Below are 12,258 nucleotides of genomic sequence, written 5' to 3' on the forward strand. Positions count from 1 at the left end.
TGTAACAGAAGCTGGACGAAAGAGCACATGGTTCGCAGAGCCATTGGAGTAGGCATCGGCTAACTACACAATACTGGTAGAGACCCCTGGTTCTGTGCAAGGTAGATGTTCGGGAGAGCTGCTCACTCAGCAGTTTGCAGGCCATATGTGCTCCTGCTCACACAGACTGAGACATGTCAGAAACCTAAACCCTTTCATGAATATAAAGTACATGAGACGTGGGTCCTCTGAATATCGGGAACAGTAGCATCCGCCACAGGAAGATATAATCCAAGATAGCGGATGGGATACTTTATCACGCCACCTAGCGCAGCAGAGGAGTGGACATTAGCCAATGACTAGCACCTGACAAATGAGTGCTAAATCACCAAGTACCCTCACACGACACACATCTGAATTAATCTCAGCGATAAAATAACATAGGCCTAATAATAAGCAGGGATAAAAGCTGAGCTGGGATGACAGGAGGTGCGGGCGTCAGGAGTAGAGAGAGCGAGGTGCAGGACAAAGTAAGGTGGTGCAGTAAGCAGGAAAGGAGAAGAGAGCGGAGTGCTGGAGGTAGAGGAGAGCAAGAGGGGAGTAGAGATGGGAGAGAGAGGAACTGACGAGAGGAGATGGAGATAAGAGGGAGATATTAAGTATGAGAAGGAAAAAAACAAGAGAAAAGGGCAGAATTTGGTTTAATAAGAGGAAAGAAGGAGGTGGAGAAGAGGAATAGAGGTTTGGTCAAAAGGGAGAGAATGAGCATGAAGGAATTTAAAAGAACGTAGAAGAAGAGGATCGAACGAGTAAACACAACAACTGGGAAGATCATAGAAAGAGAAAGGAAGAGAAGGAGGTAAAGGAGCAGAGGAGAGTGGACTAATAAGGAGAAGATCGTAGGGAGTGCAATAAAGAAAGAAAGGTGGAGAAGGTTCAGGAAGAGCAAGGAATTGAGGAGGGAGAATGAATAAAGAGAAGAACAGAGACATGATAGAAAAAGGGAAAAGAATAGAGAATGGTATGGAGAGAGAGAGAGAGAGAGAGAGCACGACAGAAAGGCGAGGAGAAAAGAAGGAAGAAACAGAGTGAGAGGGAGAGAGACCAGGAGAGGAATGAGAGCAAATGTGAAATAGGAAAGGTGAATAGGAAACAAGAAGTGAGGGGAAGAGAAATAGACACCAAAAGGGTATCCCCAAACCCTCAATCTGCAATAGACTAAAGGAGTGGTGGAAAGGCCTCATGGTAATGCTTAGGGTCCAAAAGGTTTACCAACAAAATGGTTAACCACTGTCAAGGAGTGGAAGATGCCTGATAGCACAGGGTCCAAACCTTGTAAAATAGTTTGCAACCTGACCCCCATACAGACAGACAAGGCACTATGGGTGGTGTTGCTAGGTAGCCAGGAATTCTAGAACAACCACAGAGTCCAGTAGAACCACCTAGACATCCAGAGAAACCCAACAAGAAACAATGATCAAAAACCCAATAAAGATGTGCATGGCACTATAAACCCCAAGGACTGAGTGACTGTTTTGATGGCAAGAATATGTACCTGTTTGGGGAGAGAGGAAAGGTCTGAGAACCCTGGGCCTAAGAAAGAGTGTGACCAAGTTGTACCTACTTTAAAAGTCCCACCCTTTCAGCCTCAATTAAACCTAAGCCCCTATTTTCTTTTTCTAATCAAAGATGTTGACCGTACACTTTGATTTCGGGCTGTCAGTGAAACCATTAGCTGCAACAAGCAAACACCTTTGTGATCTTAACTCGGAAAAAGATTACAACCTGCAAACATAGTGATTTCTTTATGAATGGAGTGGATTCCCTCAATGCTGTTCTGTAATGTATTTGAAGCTATTGAACGTTTCCAAGATATGCATCCTCTTAGGATGGATGTGCTGTGCATGTGCACGACGATCCTTACTCTGAGACCCTAGCTAAAAAAAGAAACATTATCTCTGGATGTCCCTTCAGCCCTCATGGAGTGACTGATGTCACAGCCAGTTTTATCTCCCATCCAAATCCTGATGCTGTAGTATGGCTCTATGTTACAAATATGTTAATGTTAGAGTGTGTGTTGTGAAAACATAAATGAGCACCAAGCACAGAGTGTGTAGGATACTTAGCAATTCAAGCAAACATTTTTTTGTCACATACAATTGTAAAATATAAAGACCTGTGTTTTTTTTTTTCATTTCCCCAACTTGTTTTTTGATTTTATGCAAAACAGGCTAGAACACACAATGTCATTATTTGTCATCTTCCCCTTTCTCACAGGGGTATTTCAAAAGTGTACAATAGGAGAGTACCGGACTGTCCATTGTGACAAGTCACTGGATCTTGCGACTACTTTCTCCTAACATGTATCACTGCGCAAGTCAATTGTACAACACTCGCACCCTTTTGTACATTTGTGCACTGTATTTAACTTTTTCCAACACCATTGCTCTTCTGTATTCCTGTATTTATGATTGTACTCGGGCTGGCATTTGCCACCCTGTACTTTCTATACTCTGTTTTGTTTCTTCAGTAACCACGTACCTTTAAGAAATGCGCCCATATGCCTTTGGGCCAGGTGCGCAATACAAATACATAAATACAAATACTTCTCCCCAAAGGGGAGACGACCTCTGTGAGGCTAGGGAGGTGAGCCCACTTAGCAACATTCATCCTAGGGGTTGCGGAAAGCAGTACCTCACAGGGAGAGACTCCCCTCTTAGGAACAATGTCAAGGAATTCCCCAGGCTCCTTTCTGAGGAAGCGACGAGAACACCTGAAAACCAGCAAAGTCACTTCAGACCAGTTGCTATTTGCTACTGAAAACCACCAATACTACACCTCAACCAACCACTTATATTAGGAAGAAGGTGAGAACCATGCAGAGTACTCAGTGGTTGGCAGCCGACCACACTGAGACGAAGAAAATAAGCAAGGAGACAAAGGACTGTACGTTTATGCTGGGGAACACCCATTTTTCTTTTCATAATATGTAAGAAAGGACCAATGAGGAGTGTCTATGGAGCCTGGGAAGTTCAAACCCGGCCTGAGAATGAAGCCAGTGGATGCCGAGAAGTCCTAAAACAAGAGGATGCTGAAGAAGTGAAGGAGGCACGGAGAAGGCGAGGAGCCAAGCTGTGTGCCTAGGAAGTACCTGGAGGCGGTGGCATGACCCTGAGTGGGTGGACTGTGTGTTCTCGAACTGTGCCGAGACCATACCAGGAAGGGCTCTGCAGGCCATGTGAAGAAGAAAGAGTAAGCTAATGCCCGAAGAGGTCATACCACTAAGAGGAGCCTGACCCCACGGGAAGAACCAGTGACACCTACCTGAGTCAGCAGAGGCGTGAGACCCCGGTGGGGGACAGGACGGAAGGAGAATAAAGAGTATCAAGGGACCAATCCTACTCGTCCCAGTACAAGTGCTTGTGAATATTGGAAGGAGAGTAAAGAGTATGAAAGGACCAATCATACTTGTCCCAGTACAAGTGCTTGTCAATACTGGAAGGGGAACAAAGAGTACAAAAGGACCAATCACACTCATCCCATTACAAGTGCATGTGAATATTGGAAAGAGTAAAGAGAATGAAGGGACCAATCATATTCGTCCCAGTACAAGCACCTGTGAATATTGGAAGGAGAATAAAGAGTACAAAGGGACCAATCATACTTGTTCAGTACAAGTACATGTGAATATTGGAAGGAAAATACCAAGTGACCAATCAGGCTCATCCCTGTACAAGTGTATGTGACTATGGGAAGTCGAATAAGAATTACCAAGGGACCAATCATACTCGTCCCAGTAGAAGTGCAAACGAATATTGGAAAGAGAGTAACAATACATCAAGTAAAGAATACTCAGAGATACATCTTGCATACCCCAAGAAAAGGCAAAGGCAAGGAAAAAGCAACAAGTATCATGGGACCCAGAACCCGGGTCCCAAAAAGGACAGGAAACTGAAGATTGATGAAAGACAATGTGGGAAAAAACATAATCAAGCTAAGAGAGTATTCAAGAGTACCACAAGGGTAGATACTTATAAAGAGGCACTGCAAGATCTACACAGCAATCTTTATTTGTGGAACCAAGGAACATTTTCCATAGAAATCCAGGGGAAGCCCAGGAGGGATAAAAGTCCCCTTGAAGTATTAAAATAACTTATTCAAGACATTACTAGGAGCCAGCTCCAGACAGAACTCGTAGGGCTATAGAAGCCTGCACAGGAGAAGGGAGTCATTCTCCCGGAACCCCTCTTTTCTGCTAAACCTTTAGGATTAGTGGTAGGCTCAGGATAGGTTACTTTTGTGACAGGGGATGGACCATTTATTTGGACGACATCCCTAACGATGAGCACTCTAGTTAGTTTTCTGTTACGTGGAAAAACACCTTATTTATAGGGATAGATAGGTCTTTTATTTATTATTTTAATAAACAAAGTGTGAATATACCACCAATTGGTCCGTCTCCTTCTTCTGACCTACCACACCACAATGGTATGATAACCTTCTATCTGAAAATAATGTATATGGTTATTTTAGATTTTGATTATGTGCTTTGCTCAGTAAGACAAGTGTAACATTCTTATTATGACTAAAATGTACTCTAGAAGTTATTGTTAAAAATGGACATTGGACAATTTTAAAAAGACCCAGTTACAATTCAAACATTTATTTTTCTTTAATAGCTAATTTTGCACAAAAAAAAAAAACATCATGCTCACCCATACAGAAAGATACAGAGAGAGAGAAAGAGCACCATGGGGGTGAGGAGAGAGAGAGACAGAGAGAGAGAGAGAGAGATAGAGAGAGAGACAGAGAGAGACAGAGAGAGAAAGAGCGCATTAGCTAGTTAGTCTTAGAAACACATACCTTTTGCACCTCGTGGTAGTGCTCTAGTGCCAAAACCCACAGGCAAATGGAGCGACAGGCAGTGGACACCATCCCTACTTTATATGGGTTAAAATCAGGTGTTTTTGAAAATCTTTTCAACTGCTGAAACACCTAAAGAGAAATTTTAAAAAATAAAGATCATAGTCAATTTTCAGATATATTTTCAACAATTTGTTTATATGTGCACCCAACAAACTTGCTTACAACATTTACCAAGAAAGCCAACAAGAGGTCTAACAGTTAAGTTATTCTGGACAATAATGATGGTCCTCTAGGGAGATTGAAAAGTGAAAAACATTTTGACAATGAAGACTTTATTCTGATATAGAAACACAGAAAAATAACATTTAGCTGCATAACAAAACTGCAAATTAGAACTGCTGATTACAACCTCCAGTGTAAAACAGAGAGGCCCCAGTATTACTCTTGCTTTCTCACAAACTATTCCTCCCCAGTTTGTGTCTCTGTACCTTTTAATCCATTTAGTCATCTGTCTCTTGCACTTCTGCTGAGCGGCTGGTCTAGGCTTTCACAATCACTTCAGTAATATTCCAGAATGGAGAATGCTTGCTACTTATACCTCCTATCTTTATACACTTTAGGCATTGAAAAATTGCCTCCTTTTAACCCCGCTGGAGATGGGGCCTCCAAAACAGGTCACTGTTCTCCAGATGAGCTTTATCAGGGCTCTCGTTAACTCCAACAATGATGGTGTGAAGGAGAGGAGGCTGTTTTAGAGCATGGATAGCTAGACAATGACACCTTTAATCACAGTGATTAACTTCTGTGTGCAGGTATTTCATTTATTTAAATTGGTGCCCAATTTTCTTCTGAGAGCGTCACTCTTAGACTTGACCATTGAATAGCATTGTTTTGGGTGTTGTCAACCCTAGAAGCAAGGTCTCAGATTTGCCTCTACTCAAACAGTAGAAGCACTAGTTCATCCTCTGGTAAATGTGGTTTAGGCAAACAAACCCTTTTCTTGGCTCTCAAAGTGATTGTACATTCCGATGAGGATTTGGATGTCATCAACATACATTCTGAAATGCACCTGTTATGGTCCTCGTAATTGTGCCAGTGGGTGAAAGTAGATATTAGAGTAGTATGAGTGAGAGATGGCGTGTCTTGTGTTCTATGCATGGTGGCCTGTATAAACACAATGCCAGAGATCCAATATGTACTTGTTGGATTTGGTTGGTACGAAAAGAGTGGACTCAGGTTTAAGGTGGTGCCCATCCTTATAGGCTTGTGAGTAGTACGTTATTATCCAAAGAGTCATACACTTCAAAGTGGTTGGGAGTAGAACTATTCCACTGAAATCATAACATTCTTCTAGAGCTCCTTTGAGCTTTGCCACATTGTCCCGCCAGTTTGACAGAATCCTGTATAGCCCAAGATCTTTTTGTGTCATCTCTAATAACGTGGTGCTCCCAGGATTTCTAAACCTTCATGGCCGTCTCTTAGACATCTCACCAAGCATTTTATACATTACACCTCATTGTTTCCAATTCCTCCGTTTTATCATCCTCAAGACCGTATTACTACTTATGCTAATAGTTACACCTCACCTACAAGCTCATTGCAATGCATTCTAGAGAAATAATCGTAATGCGCCACCCCTCTTGTGAACCACTTTTCTTCAAAATGGGCTGCATTTATCTGTGGTACCTATCAATAAGCCAGGTTGTACTATATTCGAAACCGGATCCTACCCAAAATCTGTTATCCTTGATCCTGCATCAAAGGTTCTAGTAAAGTCTACCTTCTTAGCTGTGAAAATGTACTCATTGCTCATCCCTGGTTTACAACAGTGAGGTGAGCACATATTTGTTAGGGAAAGTACAGTGAGAATATGAAAAACCTGTATTCCTTACACTTTATCAGATAAAAGAAGAATATGACATACAACCCACCACATTCAATTTACATATACTTGATTGGAGGAGAGTTTAGGAGAGTTCTTTTAAAAAAAATATATATATTTTAAAGCCCACCAGTTTAAGCTAGTTTGTGGAAAATATTTAATTAAGTGACCAGGGCCTCATCACGAGTTTGGCAGTAACGCCAGCGCTAACAGCGCTGGCGCTATCTGCCTTACCGCCAAACCCACCGGTGCTCTTAGTGCCGGATCACGGGTTTGGCGTATTTGGAAATCCCCATTCCCCATTGAGCCCATTCGGGAATGCCCCATTGGGCTCAATGGGGAAATTTGGCGCTCATACCGCCGACAGATTTCCCGGCAGCGGTATGACCGTGAATTCTTGCCGGATTTCCCCCCAGCTCAGAGCTGGGAAGAAATCCACCGAAGCCCAGATTTGGCGGACCCTTAAATCCGGCGGTAACAGCGCTACCGCCGGATTTAAGGGTTACCGCTAAACTCGTGATGAGGCCCCAAGATGTAAAAAAAGACTACACAAACACACCACACACATTCATAGCCCAAATATACTATTAAGACATACAAAATAAATGTAAGAAAATAGGACATTTGTAATCAAAAGGGAACAATAATTATTAAAGTTTACATGTGGTAGGCAAAAGTGTGCTCCACTTCATTATTCAGGATCAACAATAATTTCATAGTCATCTACAAAAATATATTCCATATCATGTAATAGATATACCCAATCTTCTGTCAACCTTTTAAAGGTGAGGCAAATTCTGACTCAAAGATCATTGAGATGTCTTGTTTGGTGGTAGACAACAACTTTACATATAAAGTCTATATGTATTTCATGGTTGTTGTAGAAACCAAATTAATGAGAGCATTCTTCATCTGACTTCATTCTGGGAAGCAGCAGCGTGAAATGAAAAATGAAAGAACACACCTTAAATTAATTTAAATCGAACAAGGCTATTCAGCTATACTTTCTGAGAAGATACATTTTCTATGTTATACATTAAATAATTATCTCAAGTGTATCCAGAGTGGTGTTTGTCGGTGGCTAGAAAAGCTTTACACAGAATCATCGATAGCATATAAAATAATCTCCAGGGCCAGGAGAACTAGTGCTCTTCATCCTACTGTGATAGCTACCTGTTGGGTAATGAGTGTAATCAATACATATATTGATATATTTAGTACCCTGAATATTTAGGGGAACTAATATTTTGCTCAGACTTCCTAATAACTGAAACTCTTTGGTTATTTAGCGTTAACGACACTCAAGTAGGAGGGACGCTCGCATTCTTTTATTATTAAAGTTAGCAGTGCATTTTCCTTTTGTAGATTTTAACACTGTACAGTAAAAAAGGTATTGTTTTGTTTAAGTTTAGGATTGTTCTAAAAATCCCTATATACATACTTTTTTAAATTAACTGTATTATACCAAAAAGTCAAAACTGAAAGAAAATGGTTTGAATGAACGTGAGTTTTAGCTTTTATTACCCACACAGGATGCAGCCTCATTTTTTGCACTTTTTATGCTAACCTGATCAAGTTATTTAATGATGACCACCCAAGAGTTATAGCTGGCATCCTTGTGGTGCCATATTTGTCAGCAGATTTGAAATCCTTCTAGAAAACTGAAAGACTTGCACAGAAACGGTTGCCATATTCAAAAAGAAAAAGGCTCCTGTTCTGCAGTCTGGATTGTAATCGTTAGTTACACTGAAAGGAAAACATAGCCACTGCCATTGATACCGCTGCCATTGGCAAAGGGAAAATGGTCCCCATTCTGCAGTCTGGAATTTAGAAGTATAATCCATAAACAACTTGCTGTGCACATTTGAAGTACATACTTAACAACTAAGCAGCTATTGATTTCAATTTGTCAGAAAAGTATCAACATGAAGCTATGTGAGGACTATTCTACTTCTTTCTAGCGCGGGATATGTTAGTCCACAAATCAGTTTGGTAATGCTTACTACTCCACCACCTCATTAAGACCTCTCTTATGGGTCTTTATTTTGAGGATCCACAGTTGTTTCCTGTTTAGCATATTTTCCATATATTGATCATTATTAAAAGTCTTCATAACTTGCAGTATAATCCATGCAAGTTCATTTTAAGTGTAGACTAATTCTATGTAGTGTAATACCAGCAGAGCAATTAATGTGCTAGAGCATATTTTTGATCTAAGCTCGCTGATTGGTTTATTCATTGGTCTTGAAGTTCTACCAATATAAGCTTGTTGCAATGTTATTTAATGCAATAGACAACATTCCTTGTCTTGCAATTTGAAAAAGCATTATGTTCCCAAGAAAAGGAGCTATATTGAAATCTTTCTGTTTTGTGAAATGACATGCTACACATGTACTGCAGGAGTGGTTACCCTTAATATTTGGGAAATCCCATAAAGATGTGGGCTGGTTCAAAGGAGTTGGTTGAGTAGAGCATACTAAAAAATATTTAAAACTTTTGGATTTTTTGAAAGCAAACAATGATTTATTCTTAAGGTCTCGAAATGCTTCCAGTATTTGCCAATTCTTGAGAATCAATGTTCTGATAACTGAGCTATGTTTATTAAATATGGTAACAAAGACAACCTTTTCCTTATTTTTGGCTGCCAGTGTTTGAGATACAAGAGGATCTTGTCCATCTCTGCATCATAGGCTTTAAATAGGTTATCAGGTAGCCTCTACATTTGAGTCTTGAGTGTAGAATCTTAGCTTCATGGAAATAACCTGATTTTTTATTCTGCAACTTTGTTGTAACCTTGATAATTGGCCAAAGGGCAAATTAGCCCTCAAGGCTTGAATATGTTGACTAGAGTAGTGCAGAGTGTTTTTCGGTCTGTCTCTTTCTGATGGATGGTTGTATAAAGCTTGCCATATTCATATGTAAAACAAATATCAAAAATGATATTGTACATGGTAAGTTTAAGATTTTGGTTTTATTGATTTAAACAAAAATGAAAGGTAGGCAATTCCTTTTAGTTACCAGTTCAAATCAGGAGGATATTATCTATATATCTTTTCTACAAACTATTATTTTTCAGAGAACAGATTAGCTACATTGAAAAAGTCATTTTTGTAAGATATAGACATACTAGTTGTACAGCCCGTGTACATGGGCCAAAGTGCATAAAGTACACATTTTCAGACTGTTTATATATTATGTGGTATATTTTTCTGTAATTTATGTGAAGAAATGAATATTGACACAGTAGGACCACTATAAATCCTAAGGCAACAAATCCCTCTAGCAGTGACAACGGGCGAAGCGGGCAGTCTCTACAGTGTATGACCGCATCAGAAAAACATATATATGGCCTTTTATCATAGTCAGATGTATATGTTTATCAAGTTAGGAGAAAAAGCTGCTCTCATGGTTGAGCCTTTCACCTGTAGATAAAATTCATCTTTGTAGCAAAACAAGTTTTTTTTGTAATAATTTGTAAACAATTAATGTAGGCATCTTATGTGGGTTTATTCTTCTATCAGGACACTCTAAAATGTGTCTATTGTGCCATGCTGTGGGGTATGCTGGTATATATGGATTCCACAACAAATGGCACAAATATTTCCTGAGTGTAATGAAAGGAATTGTTTCGAATGAATTCCATCTCTTGTGGTTTGCGAGAAAATTCTTTTTTCAGATGCTATTGGTTAAAAAAATAATCAATGTATTTAAAGAGAGGTTCAATGATAGTATCAACGATAATGCCTTACCTGGCGGCTGTGCAGCAAAACCTGTGTTGAATGACCAATCCCCCTCAGAAGCTATGACAGGGGGAATAAACTCTGCCAGTCTCTGGCTACAAGAAGGGCAAGCCCCTGTTTAGGAAAACAACTCTAGTGCATGGGTGCAGATGACAAGTGGAGTTCACAATAATGTAACGGAGGCGGAAGAACTGAAGCAGAGCAGCAAGGATGGCAGCAGGAGGAGTGAGACAGCACAACAAGGTCAGCAGCAGGAGGCTTGAGCAAGCAACGGGAGATTCCAGGACAAGTGAATAGCAGCTAGAAGCATAGCGCCAAGAGCAGTAAGAAGCAAAGGCCAAGCAAGAGGTACTGTAGCAAGAGGCAGAGAAGAATAAGAGAAGCGAGGACACAGGAGCATCAGGCAAACAAGTTGCAATGCGACTTACCGAGTGGTGGAGGTGGCTTTATGAATGGCATCGCCAGCGTCTTCCGGGATAGATATACTGTGTGTGTAATACCTAAAGAACGGCCGCTATCTTGCAGTGAAACTAGAACGGTGCAGATGGTTCTTCCGAAATTCAAACTTTTATTTTGTTGTATTTTTGGCATATCAGACCATTTGAAGATAGAGACTTTGTATGAGGAGAGACTTGGGCACAGAAGGGCCCTGATATCGAGAAACTGAACTGTATGCTCATGCCAGAGAAGTCCAGGAGTGTGGTGTGCTCACGAGTCCCACCTTGTCCCGTGCTAAAAACATGGGGAAGGGAGTCCCCGGCAACAAAACATCCCGACTTATCATTTGGTGAACACCTCTTTCTTTTCTTGATAACATTATCCCACACTATAACATTATCCCACACTATTTTGTAGCATAGCAGTAAGGATTGGCAGTAGGTTTCTTTAGTATAGGCACTTTTTATTTGACTAGACTCCAATAGGACTGTATTGTTATGATTTGATGGTCGTATCTTGCTCCAATTTTAGATTTAGGTTTAGATTCAGCGTTTATATCCCCTACTTTACTATTTAATAAACACCCTTGAACTGTGATCACTTCTGTCTGTCTTACTTTGATACCATGCCTTCCTTACATAAGCCAGAAGAAAACTAAAAGCCTCTGCTGAACACATACGTCAGTGTTTTCACAAGCAGCTTTTATTTCCATTGTTGGCTGATTTGGGATTGTATTTGTGACCCCTCTTTCTCAGCTCATGAAGCTAGCTCCACTTCACTTTGCCTGCATCAGACTCCTTTAATGACCGGGTGGGTCTATCCCACTGGAAGCTCATAAGAGATTTCATACAGGCTATTTAAAATAGCTGGCATTTGGTAATCTGTTTAACCACTATATCAAATGACACTATAATATGTGCCTTTACATACTTGGTGTCCCCATGACTCCAAATGAAGAGCTTGCCGAACCTAGAGACCCAAGCTACGACTCATTTGCGAGACAAATTTGGCAGGATTGCTGGTGACGACCTGCAGATGGAACGTGATTTTAGCAGTTTGGGCTGGGCATCCCCTTTTGGGATGTGACCATGCCTGATTTGCTACTGTCTTTCCCTTTTCGCAATGCCATTATAGGCTGAAAAACAATGGTCTGGGGGGGTAAGAGCTTTTGAATCATTCAAAAGCTTCCAGCCATCACGTTTCAATGTTGCGTGCACAAAAGGTGACATCGTACAGATGTCAAGCTTGATGAAATGATAGGAGATAGATATACATCTTTAAATTGATAAAACGAATATACAGCTTAAAATAAATACAGTTTCAAATAAAAGGCAATGTGGAGGACAGGATTGA

The 12,258-nt window shown here is 40.5% G+C and overlaps 1 protein-coding gene across 1 annotated transcript in view; it reads right to left on the reverse strand.

Annotated features, from left to right (window-relative positions):
- Positions 1 to 12,258, reverse strand: part of DNAH14 (dynein axonemal heavy chain 14) — a 2,000,441-nt gene that overhangs the window by 693,669 nt on the left and 1,294,514 nt on the right. The window contains exon 63 of the mRNA XM_069608705.1: positions 4,843 to 4,974. Within this exon, the coding sequence (XP_069464806.1) occupies positions 4,843 to 4,974 (132 nt within the window). The remainder of the gene's footprint in view (positions 1 to 4,842; positions 4,975 to 12,258) is intronic.

This window comes from Ambystoma mexicanum, chromosome 4q (genome assembly GCF_040938575.1).
Source record: "Ambystoma mexicanum isolate Mex_15411 chromosome 4q, UKY_AmexF1_1, whole genome shotgun sequence".
Lineage (NCBI taxonomy): Eukaryota > Metazoa > Chordata > Amphibia > Caudata > Ambystomatidae > Ambystoma > Ambystoma mexicanum.